This window comes from Psittacula echo, assembly GCF_963264785.1.
Source record: "Psittacula echo genome assembly, chromosome: 5".
Taxonomy (NCBI): Eukaryota; Metazoa; Chordata; class Aves; order Psittaciformes; family Psittacidae; genus Psittacula; species Psittacula echo.
Window position 1 is genome coordinate 71,169,948 of NC_137739.1, and position 21,222 is coordinate 71,191,169.

General features: G+C 39.9%; 1 protein-coding gene across 1 annotated transcript in view; it reads left to right on the top strand.

Annotated features, from left to right (window-relative positions):
• KCNH5 (potassium voltage-gated channel subfamily H member 5) overlaps positions 1–21,222 on the top strand; it is a gene marked incomplete at its 3' end in the record, with an annotated part of 154,439 nt that overhangs the window by 23,032 nt on the left and 110,185 nt on the right. Inside the window, exons 4-6 of the mRNA XM_080617796.1 lie at positions 1,463–1,591; positions 15,875–15,990; positions 19,800–20,192. Of these exons, the coding sequence (XP_080473922.1) occupies positions 1,463–1,591; positions 15,875–15,990; positions 19,800–20,192 (638 nt within the window). The remainder of the gene's footprint in view (positions 1–1,462; positions 1,592–15,874; positions 15,991–19,799; positions 20,193–21,222) is intronic.

The window sequence follows — 21,222 nt, forward strand, 5'->3', positions numbered from 1 at the left end:
CTCTGTTTTAGAAGTTATGAAAAGAGTCTTTTATCTTAGGTTAGCAACTGGGAATTGAGATAATCAAGTAATCAGCATAATGGCTTTGGAATTATCACAAAAATCTGTTCTCCATGTCTCCCACTTTTCCAGTTTACTGGTAGTGAGCTACTGCTTTAATTGCAATTAAACAATGCTGAATTTTTTCATGAACTCTTGTGGATTTTAACCTTTCCCACAGTAGTCCTAGCCCAAAAGGCTTTCATTGCTCTCTGGACATCTATCCTGCAGTTCCTGGCACAGTTCCCAGACACAATGTGTAAGCAGAGATTTGGGGGGGGTGGGGGGTGGGGTCAGTGATGCCCATAGGATAACAGTGGGCAAGTGGCTTGTCTCAATGTGTCAGCTCTCAGACTGGCATTGAGGCAGCTTATGAGAAAAGCCATTATGTCAACTGGCTGAAAGTACATCAAATCCCAAAGGTAATTAGCTAGCTGTGAAGGCATTTATAGTGAGGTGTGTGTAGGTGCAAGTTTGGGAGGGAGGGGACACAGCTGTGGGCATGGAGCTTTGCTGGATGGAAATCCTCTCTGACATTTATGCCCCTGCAGGTGAACAGGGTGTTTCTAAGCAGGATGATTAAAGTCTTTTAGGATTTTGCCCCTTACAGAGCAGACCTGCATGTACATGGGGGACTGCCACATGCATTTCAGCCTAGGAAGAAATAAGACCCTTTTTAGCTCCTGAGCACCTGCAGGAGTCCTGTGTGAACAGTAAGGATTTACCAAAAGCCATGCTAACTATTCCAACACAGTAGGGATTTTTTGGCTGTTTATTTGATGAGTGGTAGGATTTTAAAATATTCTGCATTTATTTCAAAAGCTAAATAGATATAACTGCACTGGGATTGTGCTCCACTGGGCAGGACAATGGAGGGTATGACCTGAAACGCAAAAAGGAAATTGAATCTGCTGATTTTTCCTGATAGCACATTTATGGTCTATGTCTGAATTAGCTCAGTTCCTCTGAAATAATGGAGTAGCATCAAATTTGGAGCATTTGACAGTATACTCCATCAGTTTCAGATTTGATAGCTTCATACTATGTGAGGAAAGAATCAAAGATGCCATCCGTCCATTTTTTCTTGCCTTCCTACCTTGCAGACACTAAGTTTGTGAAGCATGCTGGGGAAAAACTAGAGCAAGAAGGCAAGAATAATATCTGTTATTTCAGAATTGAGTTTTATAAAGCCTCGTGTCTCTACTTATCATTGATCAGATTAATGAAGCTGTAAAAATGGGAATATGTTGTTTTAGTCTTAGGGGCTAAAATTAAAAGATCTGGAAGATGTAGAAATATTGAGGTATGATCCTAAACTACACATGTGTTATAATAACACAGAAATACTGAAGTTTTCTGTGTACAGGATGGGGAAAGTTTATGCTGCCACACAGTCCAATGTCTTTTTTTTTCTCTACTTCAGGAACCCCAGTTTGGTTCTACATGCAAATTGCACCCATAAGAAATGAGCATGAAAAAGTGGTTTTGTTCTTGTGCACTTTTAAGGATATCACTTTATTCAAACAACCGATTGAAGATGATTCAACAAAAGGTAAATATGACAGACACTAATATTTTTTTGTAAATGATAAAGTACATGCTTGAGCTTAGTCCTGTGACAGGGACATTTCATGCTTGTGATCTGTGTCTTGAATTCAGGAAATATTTTGTGACCTGTCAGAGTTTCAAAGCCACTCTCCTAAATTATTGCTTAAAAATAAAATATAATAAATCATCAAAAGTGAAAATTCCCCAGTAATATTTTGCCAGAGTTACAAGCCTTTGTAACTGTCTCTTTGTCATTTCGCTACTTCTTCGGTACAGTTGGCATTGGTTAAAAATTTCATATTTTTGAGTAACTTTGCTGCTGTGTTGTTTTGGGAAACCTTTCTCCTAAGGGGCTGGTATCCTTTTCAGAAAAAAAAAAAAATTCAGCTCCTTTGTGCTGAGATGTTGATATTTCCTTCCTTTCTCACTCCTGGAGATCAACTGTGAAAGAAACAGCCTGTTCGGGTCCTTTATTACTGGTCAGCCAGGATGACTGCGTAATGGTGGACATCGTAGTTTTACTTAGCGGCTGCTGGTGATAGTGTTTGTTGTGATGTGCCTTGCTCTCATCACCTAAGAAACCATGGCCAGACTCACAGCTTTGTACAAGAGAGAACTGGGAGGGAAAGGTGGAGGGGATATAGAAGCATCCTCTGCTTTGGTTTAAGATGTGTCTTGTGTCAAGTTCACATATATATTGCTTTGAGTAAAATAGTACATATTCACATAAAGAAGTGCATTTATGCTACAGCATCTACATCCCATCTTCTGTGTAAGCTACCTTCTAGCAGTTTATTCCTTGCTATATGTTTCTCTTTGTGCTTGTAGAAGGCTTAATTTCTCACCAAGAGCTGTATGTGCTGAAAACCGTCTTCCTTAGAATAAACTTGGTGTCATTTGAATGCAAGCAGGATTTAAACTATTTTCTTATGGTCTAGGTAACACTTCTTGTATGTGTTTGGATAAGTGAAAAGTAGATTTATAAAGGCAGACTTAAAATAAAACGAAAGGCCTCTCTTTGGCTTAAGTGCAAATATGAGATTCTTTTGTCTAAAGAGTATCACCCGTAAAGTTAGAAGACCCTGATATAGGATATCATAAGCCATCATAAGCTTTGCTGCCTCTACAGTTTAGTTAGCAACCTGCAAATATTCCTTTAATTCACTTTCTGCTCCATAACATGGAATTCTGCCTGGAAATAATTTAGATATTTTAGGATAAATGCCAGTTAATTGAAGTAGTTTAACTGTAGAGGTCTGAGAGCATGGAACTGACTCCTTGCTGTAGTATATATAATATTTGATGGGAGCTCATCAAGGAAAAAGCCAGTCATTGCAAGGATCCTTTTGCAGGATTTCCTATTTGATGCTAACTGGGGAGATCAAGATGTATCTCACATGGAACCAGCCCCTAGACCCTCTCCTTTCACCAGCTCTGTCCCACTTTTTGCAGTATGTAGTTGCATTGAGTGTGTGCTTGCAGGAGGAGAGGTAAAAAAGGCTAAAGGTGGTTCCCATATGCAGAAATGATGAATTTTGCCTCCTTTGGATTCTTGGCCTGGGAGATTTGTACTTGGTTGTCTTCCCTGGGGAGTCAGGGGTGTGATGGGGGACTGTCTTGTGGTTGAGGAGGAGCAGAATCCATCTGGCATCCATTATAGGAACAATATACATTCCTACAGGAGAGAGCAATAGCTGTGAAGTGCATAACTTGCGTACTGCTGTTCTCCAGTGTAGGATATTATTAGTTAAAATGCCAGGTCTTAATGATGAACATTGCAAAATATTGTCATCAGCAGCCAGAGAATTTTGACTGTGGTTAAAAAACGCTTACAATACAGCCACATCTCTTAAATTTCTTTAAGGCATATGATTAGAGTATTAAGGGTGTTTTGATTAGAGCATTGATTAACACTGATCAATATATCCAACAAGCTCCATAATTACAAACCAAAAAGCAGATTTCTCTTCTGCTTTTGCATAAATTAGAGCTTGTCTTTTATATTTTATATATATATATATAATGATATTTGAATATTTGCACCATTTTACTACAAGGTTGGGAAAACGGCACTATTGTATTACGCTTTCTATTTCAACTGGGTGGATCTACAGGATCCCATGACACTGGGATCACAGTGTTGTTTTGTCAGACGTAGTTCTATGAGAGATGCATAATTCATTGTCCCTGCAGATAACATTACAATGTGCTTAGAAACTGTTGGGCCACTTTCTGAGTTATGCGATTGGTAAAAATATACATTGCAGTTTATTGGAGAATTTTTAAACTTTCATAAAAAGCATTCCAGTAAAATATTGCTGTTGAGTTCTGGGATTTGTCATTGAAAGAACTGGTTTCGTTTTGGTTTTTTTTTATTTTTAAGATAAGGATGAAGGGTTTTTCTTCAGAATTTCTGCCAGGACTATGCAATACATAATACATAAGTAACTATGGCGCAGATGAGTTACTGTCTATTACTTATGGGAGCAGTAAATTTGAGATAAAAAATTCAACAGATATAAAATATTGATGTAGTTATGCAATAATCTCTCAGTACCAATATATTCTGCACTGTTCGAAGGTATGTTGCTTTGTTGGGAAGCTTCAGTATATCATGCTCCCAGAAGGCACAAGTATTTGGTATTTAAATCATAACAATGGGTGTATCTACACTGCAGGGTGTCTGTGTGTCCTGGCTCCTGGAGATAAATGGTTGGGTTGCCAGATCTGCTTGCAGTGGCTGCAAAGTGGTCAGCATCTCATGTAGACCTTGCAAGGGAACAGCAGTTTTGGGGAACAGGGAACACTGCTCTGGTGCTGAGAATGCTCAGCAGTGTTGAGGAGCTTTTTGTATTTGTGGAAACAGGACATAAAATAGTTATCTTACTACAAAGCTCATTGCAATGGAGAGTTGGGAATTTTTTCCTGAACTGAGCTTAAAAATATGCTTATTTACAGGCTCAGGACAGAAAATACAGTTGACACCACAGGGATGAGCCCTGTGCAAGCGAGGGAAGTTAAGAGAGGTCTGGGGCAGTATGACAGATGGCGTGTGTCTCTGCTTACCTGTGCATTCGCTGTTTGCTGTGTGTTAATGCTGTCACAAAGGAGGAGAGGGAGGAGGGGGCTTTGCTTGCAGGAGGGAGTAAAAGTAATGAAAAATTTTCCTGGCTCACCCAAGAGACTCTGAATTTGCTGCAGTTCAGAAAGCTGTTGAATCTTATTGGACTGAAAGGAAGACTGGGGAAAAGGGATATTTAAAACCTGTCTGCCTCTAATAAAATATAGTGGCAGAGATCAAAACTCCTGTTTTCTGAGAGGATAGAGTCAGTTTGGCACAGAGGATTTGACTGTATTGTTTTCTTGATAGCTATATGGCATCTATTATCGCTGGGCAATGTGTGGGAGACATATGATATATAGCAGTGTAACACTGACCAAAAAATAGTGTTGTATCCTTGTAATGGAAAATTACTTGGAAAGTGTCTAATCATTCAAAAGTGTAAAAATATTCTAGCGTCTCAGTAGAAGCAGTGAAGATCATAACGGAAGGAAACATGAGCCACCTGCTTGACCTGTTTACTCCACTTTACTAAGTGGGTAAAGATGCCACTGGCAGTTGTGCTGGTCTGGAGGTAGGGAGAATACTCTCTGTTGGCTTGGTTTATGGTTTGTAGTGTTCCAGCTCTTGAGTCGGTGACTGAATGAGCTGTGGATGGTGGCAGTGTGGAAGAAGAGGTGTGAGAATTAGTGATGGGGCAGTGGACGTGACAGGAGATGATGGCTGCATTTCATGGTCACTGGGACAATGCCTGATTTTCCAGAGAAGGAGCTGTGCTGTTTGTCTGGTCTCTCTTTCTTTCCTTCTCCTGCTCCTCTTTGGTAATATGAATATTTGCCTGATCTCGATTCAGTACCAAGTAATAGGTACTGAATAGGTATGCCTGTGGTGGTATAGGTCCAGATCCCCAGGTGTCCTGGCTGAATGCTTTACACAAGCAATAGAAGACCATTACAAGTGTATGAAAGATTGCATTATGTATTTTCTTTCAGAGAATAGATCCCAAAGTATCTGTTTTTTTAATGTTTGTACCACTGTAGGGTCACAGTTGGATGCTTTTATCAGCTTGCTGTGCTTTTATTCTGTCTTTACCCAGTGGCCTTTTAAAAACATCTGAAGACTGTCAATCCCTTCAAAGACACACAGTGGTAATAATCTTAGGTTTATTTGTCAGAAAAAAGATAAGCCATTTTTCTGGGCCCTAACTGTTAGAAGAACAAATGGGGCTACTTCAAATGTTAACACCATTTGAAGCCAGGAGTGCTGTAGATGGTATTGAACTGAAAGTTTAAGGATTGAAAAAAAACCCCATCGTTTTTTGGCTAATAGTGGAGTTTCACGTAGTTGTGCAATGGCTTTATTCCTTTTGTTGTCATCAGTAAACAAAAAATGTGTCCTCTAGGTAAACTTGCAAGGTTTTTTTGTCTAGGATTCTCACTGGTTATCTTGAGCCTCTTTTGAGTGAAATATCATGCTTGTCATCTGCTGGAGGTGATTGGGAATAACTGGTGAATACTGAGGGGATGCTAAATTAGGATGCAAAGATGTGTTAATGGGGCTTTTACAATTCAGAACCATGTGCTGTTAACAGATGGGATCAGGAGATGGCACAGTAGTATCCTGAAGTTGTGGATTTTCTTTTTTGTTGTTGGGGGGGGTGGGAGGGTTTGTTGGTTTGCTTGATGTTTGTTTGTTTTTCTTTTGTTTGTTCTTTTTTTGTGTGTGTTTTTTTTTATTTTTTCTTTCACTTGATCAAGCCAGACTTTGACAGTCAAGACTGACTGGGACTATGCTGTAATGCTCCCAGTGATATAACTCTCTGTGGTTATATAACTCTATGTAATGATGCAACTCTATATCGGAGTGTGACAGGGCTATAAAAAGTGTAGTAGTTGCAGAAATATGCACTTATGCTTGCTAATCCTTGCTAAGCCTATAATTCTGATCCATTTTTATCTTTAATAAGTGCAAGTTATTAAGCATATATAACTAGTTGCACATTGGAACTTTTTTCCTTGAGGGGTATCAATCCTGGTGATAATAGAAGAAGTAGGTGGAGGGATTAGAGCATGAAAATGAAGTTTCTACCTTTAGCTGAAGCACAGTGTACCCTGTTGAATACATCACCTTGACAGTAATCCATAACAGTAATTTAATAGGTCACAATTTGGATATCTTTACTATGTTTTTATTGCACTTTTCCATGGCTGTAATAACAAGGGTCCTGCTGCTATAGAGGCTCACTTGTTCTGGTTCTATTTCCTGTTGCTTTGATCTGCAGAGTTTCAACCTCCAGTGCCTTCAGGCACCAAGGAGATCACTTCCTCTCTCCATTCTCCCCTGGGTCTAGAGTGCAGCATCCAGGGATACCTACATCTCAGAAAAGGACTTTGTGGACAAGAGAAGTGGTCATTTGCCAGGACATGTGTCAAGAGTCTTCCAGTGTCAAGAGTAGATGACTCCAAGGAATGATAAAAGAGAAATTCCATTGAAATAAAATCTAACCCTGTGAGAGACTGAATTAAATTGGAAGCTGATCCTTAAAGCAGTAACTGTAGATGGATACGCTTTCTGTGTAGAAAGCTGAACACTCATAAACCATACATAAAATGAGTATAAATACAGTAGAGCTGGAGAGATTAAGAGTCTAATCTCTATATCACAGGACATTACATTTCACTAAATTACTCCTCTGCTGAACCCATGAACTTGTAACTAAATCATCCCCTCCAGACAAATATCCAGTATTGACTTAAAAGTCTGAAGAGACTGAGGACTCACCACATTCCTTAATATTTTTCTTGCTTTTTCATTGCACTTTTGGCTTTAAAAAAGTGTCATATTTAAATTAACCTTGCTTCAGCTTCTTGCAGTAGCATCTTACGCATTTTTTTCCCCACTATACTAAAAAAGTCCCGTATTTAAAGTAACCTTGCTTCAGCTTCTTGCAGTAGCATCTTATGCATTTTTTTCCCCCTATACTAAAAACGTCCCATTAAGGCACTTATACATCTAATCAAGTCATTGCTCTACCTTCTTCTGATAAAGTAAATGAATCGAGCTCCTTAAGCCTCTGCCTAGCCTGAATTTGGAGGTCTGGTGGTGACAGATCCTCAGACGTTTTATCTGCACTTTAATCTAGCTCATTGACAGCAGTAGGGATGAAGCCATGGTGCGATGAATTTCAGCCTTTCAGGTTCCCAGTCAGTTGCTGTGGCCAGTGTTGTAGCCAGGTGGGCTCACAGCTAACTCTTCAATATTGCCGATTGCTCAGCCTCTCCAAGCTGTTGTATAGCCTCTCTTACATGTTGTATATCCAAGGAGTAGGCAGCCTTTTTGCCAAAGCAAACCACATACTGAATTGCTCATCTACTAAGATCTCTGGATTCCTTTCAGAACTATTCTTTGCATTTCCCCCTTCCATGCTGGAGATACTATTTGCATTGCTTTTGCCTAGATATCTGATTTCCATTTAAAGTTCATTTTAATGGCACATGCCAAGGTTATCAAGCACATCATCCTGCGTGACTGCCCTCCCTACTGATTAACATTCCTCTATTCTTCCTGTCATCTTGACATTTTATCAGTCATTTTATACTGACTTTCAAACCATAAAGCACTGAATAGAAGGGGACCTGTCCACTGAAGGTCCAGAAGTCTCTCAGTAAAAATTTTTTACTATTTTCCATTTCTTCTTGTTAGGTATCTGCCAGGTAGCAAGTTCTTCATACATTTAAGCTGTAATTTACTGAACTGCGTATCTCAATATTTTGTTGTGAGTGTCAGTTCAGTGAAGATTACCATACAAGAGGGCTTGGCCAACCTGTGGCTCTCAGGTGGTTCAAATGCAGCACCAGGATGAGCTGATGTTATATGGTAAGCATGGTGGCTGTTTGGAAGCTGTTGGGTCCTTGGCTGCAGGTGGGAGCTGTCCTGGTTTCAGCCACAACAGAAGCAAACCCAGGGCAGCCGCTGAGGTTTTCATGAAATTGGTGGTCCGCATTGCTGCCCAGCCCAGCCCCGCCCCAGCAAAGTAGTGCTAGTACAGGGAGCCCTGGCTCATGCCTCTCTGGCATACATCATACATACACTGCAGCTCTGGCTGGCTGTTACGTTTAGCTTTCAGCTTTTTCTGTCAAGATGTTTGGCTGTCTTCCTGAACCAAATTTATACTCTTATAAAATAATGAAATTAACATTGTGAGGCATTTTACATCATTCTCTACTGACAGCCATTATTACATTCCTTTCCTTTTCTTTTTTGTTAAACATATTGAAACTCAGATTGACTTTTCTCTCATTTTGCCTGGCACTGAGATCAAGCTGAGCAACCTGTAATTATTTGGGTCAGCCTGTTTGCTCCTTCTGCATATGAGTGCAGAAAGCCTTTTGGTTGTACTCTAGGAGTCCTTTAAAAACTTCATTGTTACAGTAATAAATCTAGCCAGAGAAGGACTTTTTCCATGTGTCTTTAGCTTTCCATGTCCATTCTCATAAGCCATAATTTCTTATTCACATGTTTACTTGTTCCGTTTTTCTTTCCATCATTGAGGGCTTTGTTGCATGCTACTTTTTCATTTCATTTTCTAGCAGCTGCCTTCCTTTTGACCCTGAGCCTTTGGCTGATATAGTCCTTTTTCCTTAACCATTGAATGGTACCATTTTGCTGACAAACTTCTAAAAGGCAGTTGACTGATATTTGCACAGCTTGGTCTTTTTTGTTTGGTGTGGTGGCAAATTTGCACCTTTTTTTTTTTCTTATCTGCTTGTGGGAAATAAGCCCTTGGTGGCCCTATGCGTGTGTGTGAAGTTTAGCTGTAGTTGCAGAATGGGAAATTTAAGAAGTTGAGCACTGTAAACTTATGGCTATGTCAGAATTTCATGTAAGAATGCATCATATGCCTAATGTAGTCCAGTGGTGTATAAATCTTAGCACTTTACATCAGTACATCTCAAAATGGCTTGCAAAGTAGGTCATTAGCATTAGCTTCATTATAAGGAGAAAAAACTGAAGCTCAGAGAGGTAAAGTATGTCCAAGATTACCTGCTAATTCTTCATCCATTTTGAGCTCCCCAGTATTTGCAGTGGGTGGATGGTAACTGGGAATAAAACATGGAGCTAGAATGGAGGTCAGATGTGAAAACTATCCGAAGAGTGAAGTGCATTATCAAACAGTGCAATACACGGAATTTCAAATCAGGAAATTTATCCTAATATTTTGAATTACATTTGAATAGACTCTGTGGTTCTTCAGTTCATAAACAGTTTTACTGCATCATGGGAGTGATTGAGATTTGTTTGACTACTATTTATTCGACTACTATTTATTCAGGAATCCCATTCATCCCTCTCTCTCTAGCAAAGCAAAACCAGGATGATTAAGTTTTTTGAAGAGATAATGAGCTCTTTCAACCATGCTTAACCTGCAATAAAGAACAAACAGCCAGCTATTGTAATGATTTTACTGTCTGAACATCTAGAAATAGTTGGGATTTGTAGATACTAACTATTTATGCAAAAGGATGATCCATGTTGTCAGTTGAATGCTATACTGCCTGAGTGATGCTAGTTCTTTGCTTTTGTGGCTTAGTCATAGAGTATGTATTATTTAAACATTCTTTATGTCAACCATTTTGTTCTTCACTGTGAGAGGAGAACAACCACCTTTCCATGGTCTTGAGGTGTTCTTTATACTCCTGCAGGCAGGAATACACATAAGCATCACTGTAATTGCCCTCTGCAGTTGTTTTTCATACAGAATATAATTCTTAACTCAAGTGTTTTCATTGCAGTCTAAGACATTGGATAGTTCCCTGTTAAACTGATTTAAAAGACATCATTATTTCTGATCCTTTTAAGACCAGACAAACCTTGACAAAAAGGTTAATTGCAACCCAGTAGAGCTACACTGATGTTTTATTAGGGGGAACTAGCCATGTCTAGATATTTCAGAGCAAGTGCACTATAAAGAACATTAACATCTTGCCTTGAGATTTTAAACTCTTCATAAACTCTGATGTATGAACTTAGCTTTAAAATAACATAGCATAGTTTATGTACTAGAGATTTTTTATATTTTTTTTTTCCAGCCTGGCTGCTAGCTCGGTGACTAAGTCTGTATTTGGACCTGTAAACAAATCCAGTCAGAGAGATTGCAACTTTTCAACTCCTAATTGAATTCAAAGGGGTTTGTGTCTTGAAGATACTTATATTTGAAACTATTTGCTGTTATCTTTGAAGGTATTGGGTGTGCCAGTTGACTACTGATGTTTGTACAGGGAAGGTGTCTTAAACACTAGTGGAGCAAAATTAATTTAGTACTCCCTTTTTTTTCTTTTCAGAGAAACCTTTGGCTCAGCTATTGTGTGAAGTATTCCACTAAGTCACCCGCAGCTCAGTTAGCCCCACAGAGGGCTATCAAATTGGCAGCCTGAATTAGAGCATCAGAATGTCTTGTGGATATAAAATATTTAACTGGGACTAGAATGTATGGAGGAAGAAAAAAACAAGCATGCTCGCAAGGGTAGTTACAGCTGGGCCAAGGCAGAGACTAGTTCACATCCATCAGAATGCTTGCCAACTTCAAATCCTATTTTCGTAACTGTATGGAGCTCTTAAACCTTCATCTGCAATTTATTGAGAATGTGGGAATTTTAATTTGAGTAAGGGATCAAACCAGGGAAATATTTTGCCAAGCTCTTGTTCAAAAGCAAACCTTTGTTTTGAATCATGAGAATGAATGCAGATCATGAAGGTGGTGTTTTGTTTTTGGTTTTTCTTTTTTTTAAAACAGGGGCACAAATTCTTCTGGTTTCATCCATGAATCAGAAAATAATTAAAGAGAACCAGGGGCAACAATCATTTTACGTGTGTGTTATTCGAGAATTTTACTTTGAGGTAGTTAACATCTTCCTCTGAAATACCCAGTTGAACTTCTTGTAAGGAGAAGCAGCTGCTTGCCTGATTTGGTGCGTGAGCTGATGATGTTGCCCTTATCCTGAGAATTTGAGTGCAGTGGTGCAAGCTCAGGGTATTATTTTTCAAGTGGTGCCTTGGAAGAAAAACACAGTCCAGATAAGCTGAAGAGAGCATCAGAAGTGTTGCTTTTCCCTCATGTTTTCCTCCCTCTCTTACACCTGCTATTTGTGCTGCTCCTTAACTCCTTCCAGATAGAAAGTATCTGTGAGGACAGGCAGTTACTAATACATGGGATAAAATTGCCATTCTTTTCAATTCTCTCTAGAGGAAAAGAAGGGAGAATTGTTTGAAAAAAAACATTGACAGCAGTGTGCAGCTATGCAAATTTTGCCTGGTCTATTTAAACATACACATTGGTTTTAAATATAATTCTGAACTTATCTAGTCTACAACAAGGTCAAGAAACAGAGGAATGTACTCTATACAGATTATTTCAGACATGAGGAAGCCTGTATACATTTTCACCTTCCCACTCGTATCCCAGCAACCTGCTGTTGCTATGTTTTTAATTCTCTTGAGTTGTAAATAGGAAACAAAAGAACTTGGTATTTTTTCACACTATTGCAGATGGATAGATTGGAGCAGGTAGAATAATGCTCAACTTTGTGCTGAATTAGAAAAAAACCATGCTAGTGTATTCCGTTCTTCCAGTGTCCAGAATCATGGCATTCACAGGGCTTAAAGAAATGTGAAAATGTGAAGTCTCTAAACGAGGCTGGAAGGGTTTTTGCAAAAGGTCTGCTCTAGCACAAAGCAAAGCTTTGGTCTTGGTGGACAAAGAACACAATGAAATGGTTTGCCTTGTGAAAAGAAGAGGTCAGACCAGATGAGCAGAGTGGTAACCTTGAATACTTCTTTCTTTCACATGACACTGATGATCTCCTCAAGGTAGAAAGAGAGTATTTGAAAAAGTCATAGTTCTTCCTTTCTTTTTTATTTTTACAGCAAAAGAGTTGTCATTGTTTGATAAGTCTTACTCTTCCATCTCCTTGTGGTACATCTTCCCGAACTTCCCCAGGCTTTCTGTATTTGTGGTTAATATTTTTCTTACTGAAGACAATGACAAGGGGTTTCTCACCAGTTTTGCTTTTACAAGAGGAGAGGTATTTTTAAAACCCATATTTTTGTGAGTGGTCTCAGTCTGTGAAGCACCATGGGAAAGGATTTCGAGAGACTACGTGAAGCCATTTCCTATTATTGTCAGCCCCTGACTCTTCTCCCGATCCTCATCTAATCACTGTACAAATCCATGCCCTAAATTTCAGAAAATAAACATTGAATCATTAACCATCAGCCATCAAAAAGGTCACAGAATCATAGAATTGTTAAGATTGGAAGGTTCCTCTGTGGTCATCTTGTCCAAGCCCCTTGCTCAAGCAGGACCCCCTATGACCAGTTGCCCAGGACTGTGTACATACAGCTTTTGCGAATATCGGGGATGAAGACTCCACATCATCTCTGGCCAACCTGTGCTACTGCTCAGTCACCCTCACAGTAAAACAGTGTTTTCTGGTGCTCAGACAGAATCGCATGTTTTGTTTTGTTCCCATTGCCTCTAGCCCTGTCACTGGGCACCAAAAAGCCTGACACTGTCCTCTGCACCTTTCCTCCTGGCATTTATATACATTAATATCTGTCCCCCACCCCTGAGCCTTTTCTTTTCCAGGCTGAACAGTCCCAGCTCTCCCAGTCTTTCCGCATAAGAGATATACTCCAGTCCTTTAGTTATCTTTGTGGGCCTTTGTGACTCCCTTTAGTATGTTCATGTCTCTCTTGTGCTGGGGACCCCAGAACTCAACACAGCACTCCAAGCACTGGTCTCACCAGTGCTGAGTAGATGGGAAGGATCAGCTCACTTGACCTGCTGGCAGTACTTTGTCTAATGCAGGCAAGGATGCCATTTGCCTTCTTTCTAGCACGAGCGTATTGCTGATTTGTGTTCAGTCTGGTCCACTAGGACCCTCAGGTACTTTTCTGCCAAGCTGCTTTCCAGCTGGATGGCACTCAGCGCATTCTGGTGCATGGGGTTGTACCTCCTTAGGAACAGAACTTTGTACTTCTTGTTGAACTTCATGAGGCTCCTGTTGGAGTAGCTGACAAAGCTGGGATGTGACAAATGAAGGTGTTTGGGACTGAATCCAGCGGTTTGGCTGTGGTGGTTTTGGCTTCGCTGAGTGCTTTTCAATTAGTCTTGTGTCAGCTCTGTGGCGCAGGGTGAAAAAGGAAAGCTTGGGGAATGGCCTGAATTCATCCCCACGGACCACAGGGAAGTGTCTTTCCAAGGGAAGAGGACACTGAGTGTGTGCACGTGTGTGTAAGTGCCTGCCCGGGGCCTGGAGGTGAGTGACCACCTTCCCAGAGGAGAGCTGCTCTTTTTCTCTCATTCTTGCAGTGTGGTTGCAGCATGCCAAAAGCAATCAGCTGGATGCGTGTTGGCCTCCAGCAATTACGAGAAATGTCGAGGCAGAGCTGCCACACTGCTGTTACCATGCTCAGTTGACTCTTTGAAATCACTGGCTAAGAACAGTTCTGACTTTTGTCTTAAAGCTGTCTCTTTGCCACAGTTACATAGACAATTAGGAAAAAGAAGGCCACATTTTTTTTATCCTACAAATTAATAGTTCATACTCAGATCACTATAGTCTCTCTTGACTTTGTCTAAATACAGAAAGTACATGTTCCTAATTGGATATCCCTGTTAGCTCAAGAAGCATAAGGCATATCCGAAGTTCACATTTAAGGTTTAGATGTGAAAAGTTAATAAAATGCTTCTTTTTTTTTTTTTTTTTTTTTACCTTTTCCCAGTGCATTTTTTATGTGCATTTTTGAGGTCATATATAAATAGCCTGACATGAATGCTTTGTGCTGAGCTGGAGGTGGGTCATAATATTTAGATCTGTTTTAATTATTAAATGATGAACAATGGATTTACATTTGTGTGACCAAGATATGTATGTGGTAAATTGCAAAGCCAAATTGTAAACTGTTTTATTCTTGAAGTTTTATTGTCTTGTCTGCTCTCTGCTCTTCATTTTATCTACTGCAGGGCTTCCTTTAACTTTCCAAGTCTGTGACTCCTACCAGACAACAGGCATTTAAAAATAAACCTAGCTAACAGGAAACACAACATTTCTATTTCTTAGATGTGACATTTCCCCCAATTTTCACATACTCAGCATTCAAGTTAAAAGTAAAGCCTTCTCCTGAATCCGTTTCCTGTCCATAAGTTGTTTGACATTTCATACACACCTGTGTAGTAAAATACCACATTATACCTGGCTAAACTGAGTGTTGAGCGTATCCTTCAGTGCTCCTGGGGAGCCATTTCTTTCCTCTGGATACATGGATTTTCAGTTTTCCTGCTTAACACCAAGGTGCTGCACTGTTTAAACCCCTGGTGTTTTCTTTGCTACTGCGGGTCTACCTCATCCATTGATGCATCACTCCAGATGTCCTGTTTGAGTGTTTTCCCAGCAGGAACGATGTGATATCATGTTCCCAGGTCGATGCTGCCATCAGTAACAAACTCTTGTTAAATGTTGCACAAAAATTTCCCTAGGGCCTGCCCAGTGTGTAGGTCTCAAGCTATCATTAAGGCAGCAATTTATCATTAGCTTAACAGCTAAATGTATTTCTTGATGCCATTTAAAATCTAGAACTTAATCTGTCTTTAAAGTCTTAATGATTTTTATTTTTTTTTTTTTTTTAATTCTGAAGCATTGCTGTTGATGCAGTCCTGAATTTTGGTTATATTTTTTTTTTTGTCCCTGAAATCTAGTTGGGGTAAGAAACAGTAAAGACTTTAGGATCAGACTTTCAGGGCTGCTCCAGTGGCCCTGAATCAGCAGGAGCCTTTCTGTAGCTGGGGAGGATTTTACTTCAGCAGGATTTACAGACTTGGGAATACTTTGCATTAACTTCAGTGGCTTAGAATTAGCTTTCAGAAGCATATTAAGTCCCCAGAAGGCTGAAAGCACAATGTGATCCCTGTAACACAATGTCTGCAAAAGGCAGAAGAAAGAACGAGCCAGAGCATTTTGATTTTACTAAGATTTACTTGTAGTTGCCTTGAAGCAGCGATATTTTTCCTCTTTTGCAAGTCTTCAAGCCTGGAGTCTGATGCTGTTCTGTGCAGCCATTTAGAGCAACTATTCAAGCCTGAGACTTAATATCCATGAACATGAAGGAGATTTACTAGCAATGAATGAGGTCTGAGTACTTCTGACAGGATTTCCTTCTTCCCCGCAGGTTGGACGAAGTTTGCCCGGTTGACACGGGCCCTGACAAACAGCCGGAGCGTACTGCAGCAGCTAACGCCGATGAACAAAGCAGAGGTGGTGCACAAGCACTCCCGGTTAGCAGAAGTAAGTGGGACAGATACCAGTTTGCTACTTTTGTAAGGCAGGAAGAGATGGGGAAAAAAGCCCTAATACCCGTTAAGAAGAAATATTTTTAAAGGAAAATAGTTCCCAATCCTGATTTTTTTCAGCATCCCTCCTGCTCATCCTAAGCAGCACTATGTGCCAAGCCCATGTTTCTGGGACAGGTTATGCTCTTTCAGTCATGGAAACAGTCTCCATAGGTCATTTTTACCTACACGGCCCTGTTTCTGTAGATGCAGTTCTCAGTTTGCTGCTTGTTGTTTAACTTGGGGTGCACAGCTTGCTCCTGTACATGCTGTTTCACAGCGACATGGAACTGAACTTGACATCCTTGAGCCCTGTGGATGGTCACTTACTCTTCCAGGGAAATGTTTGATAAACCTCTTTGGAAGTATCCCTGTCTAGGTCCATGGGCTTGTGCAAGACACACTGACTACCTATATACCTTAATCTCAACTTTCTTGCAAAGTCCTTCCTGAATATTTTGCTCATCATTTTTTTCTTCAAAACTGATGAAATGAACTCTTTGGCAGGTTGCAAACATCTCCTTAACAATGCAGATGGTGCAACAAGTGAATGCCTTCAGGTTAACTGATGAAACAGAGGTACTGCATTCATCTTCATGTCCGTTGGTAATGAAAAATATATGGGTCAAAATATATGGTCAGAATATATGGTTTACTGAAAATGACAGCCCTAGACACATCATGCCAGAGAGTTTGTTTTGGGTTCTATGCTAAGAACTGGTAGCAACTTAAAATGCTTTGGGGTTTTTTTCTTTCCCTATGGCTTTAGTGGACTTCAATAATAAAGGCACTAATTAAAATCAGAATGGAAACCCATAGTTTTCAGGTGTTTGGCAGTGTGATATTTTCCCTTGAATTACCCTGTACCAATAACTTGGATGACTGCTGAAGTTGCTCTCATATCTTGCTTTTCTAATTCATGACATTTCAGTGTTCTGTAAATCCAGTTACATCTATTATTGGTTTAATGTAGAGAAGGGAAGACTGGAAAAGATATGGTAACATTATTCAAATAAGTCTAAAACAGTTACATAGAATGAGGGAGGAAATTGTTCACCAAGACCACTATAGCTAGAGAGAAAGTAATGGCATTAAGTCACAGCAAGGAGGATTTAGATTGGGCAATAAGAAAAGCTCAGGTAAGGGAGAAGGTTGTACTCAGGAACAGGAGGGAGAAAGTTGCTTGGAGAGTGTGGAGTTTTCTCTTGCAAGTTGCTTAGAGCTGCAAACTGCTTTCTAGGCGAAGTGCTGTGAGGAATGCAGACTGAGTGGAGGTACACCATCATGGTACAGGCCCCACTTTTTGTACTCCTGTGTCTGAGGAGAAGCATTGTCACAGTTCATCCCTTGCAGTACTGCCCACTTTCTCAGCCGTAACTGTTACCAGCCATTTTCATTAGTTGTAGATAAGAATAATGCAGAGTCTGATGAATGCAGCTGACTAGCAAGATATTGTGTATTCTTTAGTGGTTTAAAATTAAAAATTCATGCAGCATAAAAGAAATAATCATTATAGTTCAGTGGTCTCCACAGCCACTTGCTGCCCACTCACCATGTCAAACTCAGCATGAAATTATGTTAAGAATAATAATTATGCTTTTACAATATCATGGGTACTCCTAAGCACTCCACCTCTGGAGACATAGGGAACTATCAAGCATATGTTCATTACATTTGGCTTGAGCCCTAAGTAGCTTTTTATTCCAGCTATAGTGAGGCTGTTTCCAGCTTCTGCCCCAGTGAACAAGGCAGGGAACAAATAGGTCTGGAGAAACTGAGGAAATAAGTCCCAGTCCTGATTTATCATGCCAATAAAAGTGTTGACCACAGGAGAGCCCGAAGACATAACTGGAGATAATGACCAGATTATGAGTCAAAGCCAAAACAGTGTGTTAAATGCAGGGTACAATTTTGGCACAAAGGCTGCTGTGAAAAAATTACTGTATTGATCATTGCTTTTATTCCAGGGAAGGACCCATCAATCCACCAGCAAGTTCAGTGCGCTTCAGTGGCCAGCAAAACCTTTCCCATTGGTGGTTATAGGAACACTGTTAGTGAGCCTTGCCCTGGTCACTAGGGAAGGAGCGCCTGAAGGTTGATATTTTTATATTACCAGATGTTTGGCACCTGTGAGGGTCTCTGGCAAGTGCCATTGGGACCACACTGCTCAGTGCGCTGTTCATCTGGAGCTCAACACATGGCTTAGTGTTACACCGAAGCTGGTGTGATATGAGGCTGTTGGCAAAGGGAGCAGCCATGGTCTTCCGGAGGTCTCTGCCACACTCTCACTGCCCTCTGTGGTGGATGTAGTGGTTTTCTGGCCACAGGATAATTTTTGCAATTCAGCTGACTCTGTAGAAAACAAATTGCTAACTAATGTAACAATAAGTTAGTTTTTCATCATGTCACTTTAACCGACTTGCCTTACAGGTCTTGATCGCTAAAACTGACTTTAGGGAGGGTGGGATCAGATAGGCAGAAGCAAGTTTGCATCACGAGGTTACAGTCTGACACTGGGCCAGATTAGACATGGTGGGAAGCCACATCTTCCAACAGAGAATGAGAGGGGCTGCTGTTGTCCTCGGTGATTTCTGAAGAACACATTTTCAATAGAGACAGACTTTTACTGTCTGATCTCAGTGACAGCTTTCTCATCTTAAAAAATAAGGCTGCAAAGAATTAAGGGAGAATCCGTATGTGTGGTACTTTCATATTCTTAGTTGTTGTGCTGTTTATTCAGAGCCATTTAGTCTTCTTCATTGAGGAAGAATCAGTGTTTGATCATTTTTACATATATGGGACTGTGTTTTGCAATCTAGCTGTCCCTGCAAATACGGTGCATCAGCTCCAGTATGGGACAAGTATGGGGCTGAAATGAGTTTTAAAGTTGCTGGAATGATTTATTTTATCCCATACAGTCTTGAGATCCCCCAAAGTAAAAGGTGTTATTAGTTCCACAATACACATGAATCTTTCAATTGTCAGTGCAATATACCACCACGTTGTGCATTCCTTTGTGCTTTTGTTTCTTGTCTTGAACTAAGAGGTAATTAGATTAGCTGGGAGGAATGTCTTAAATGAATTTGGCTTGGTTTCTATGAAGTGTTTCCAGTTCCACATTTTACAAAAGTGTGCATGTAGGAGATTATAGACATGCAAAAAAGAAAAGTAATTACAAAAAATAAAAGAGAAGCCACTAGCGATATTGAGCTTGTAAGAGCAACAGTGTTTTGAAGAAAAGGAGAAGGAAACATGATATTGCCAGGGTGTTCAGACAGAAATTGTGCATGCAATGCTTCATTTTAGAAGGAGGTCAGCCAGCAAAGTTGAAGTCTAGTTTACCTTTGATATGGTATTGTTCTGGCTCAACAGTGGTTTAAAAAAGAGGTCAGTCATGAAGGATTAGTCTTGTAACGCTTCCAAATATGAATGAATGCCCATATTCATAACTGCGAAGTATAAGCTGGGATGTCAGTACCCTCAACCTGTTTCTGGAACCTCTCTGCCCTTGCTATTGGGATGGTTTCCTTTCAGTCAGGCCATCTGCAAAGGCCTCCCTTTTTGCAAGAATTTCCTTAGATGCTATGCTGTTCCCATTCACTGATAGCTGCCTCCACACACTCTAAATAAATCAGATCATTTAGAACCAGTGGGTTGACTTGCAACGTCCAACGTCTTTGTGTTGCTCCTTACAGAAAACCGTAAGACCCCTTATTAGAGCATATTAATTGAAATCAGTAACGTTTGCTTTTCTGTCCTTTACAGGTTCTCCAGCTGGGATCTGATATTCTTCCTCAGTACAAACAAGAAGCTCCAAAGACTCCACCACACATTATACTACATTATTGTGCTTTTAAGACCACTTGGGACTGGGTCATTTTAATTCTAACCTTCTACACAGCAATTATGGTTCCATATAATGTCTCCTTCAAAACAAAACAGAACAACATTGCCTGGCTTGTGCTGGACAGTGTCGTGGATGTTATTTTTTTGGTTGACATTGTTTTGAACTTTCATACAACCTTTGTTGGCCCTGGTGGAGAGGTTATATCTGATCCCAAACTCATAAGGATGAACTACCTGAAAACATGGTTTGTGATTGATCTTCTGTCCTGTTTACCATATGACATCATCAATGCCTTTGAGAATGTGGATGAGGTAAGTGATTGTAGTTTTAATTCGGAATTAATTTAAGGGCATGGTCCCTGGCCTCTGGCAGCAATAAGAGGCAGCTGTGAAGGTCTGTGCAAATGTGCAGGCAGCTATGCGGCATTCCTGTGTTGAAGGAGAGGTGTCTTATCACTTCAGTACCGTGTGTAGATGTGTACTTTAATGCATGTGGGTTTTAGAATGACTTGCTTGTCTTCCAAATGCATTGTTGCACATCCATATCAAAATGGGTTGGACCACTTGGTATGTCCTCCTGCCACAGCCTCCCTTTTCATACCCAGTGATTGCTTTTACACAATTCTAACCCATTGCAAGGCAGACTAATATGACTTGACATAAATAATCAAAACTCTGTATATGCTCTGGCTGAAGCTGGTGGCAGGCTTGCCACTGACTTACACAAAAGTAGAGAATGCCTCTGAATGAGCATTTTAAAAATCCTTCCCTAGGATTAGTTTTTGAACCATGCTGTAACTTTATTTGTGATATCTTTTTAAATGTCTAATTGAGAGGGAGATTTCTCTCTATTTTTTAAAAATAGATCTTGAGCTGTAGCTGAAATTTTAGAAACTGAGGAGAGAAAACATAAATATCTTAGACACTGAATTAAAGCTTAACTGTTAAATGTATTAACATTTATGAAATCAAGCTTGCAGCCTAATATGAGAGAAAACAAACAATAACTATGACAAATAATGCACCCACAAGTCACTGTAGAGAAAATTAATTACTGAAAGGCAACTATAATGGCATTAGGACTTGTTTTAATTTTTCTCTAGAGCCTTTTATCTTTAGGGCCATAAACAGATGAAAAACCCTTTGCCGGTTTTTTAACATTTTTCCATTTTTTTCTAAGAACACTGTTGAGTGGTTATTTGGTTTTTGTTTTGTTGGTTTATTTTGTTTTTTTTTATTCTCAGATTGTGCATTTCTATGTCTTATCTTCACTAGATAAAATCTACATTCTTATTTTTTTAATGCAGACTTTGGTGCAGATTTTGTAGAGCTCCTTTAAAAT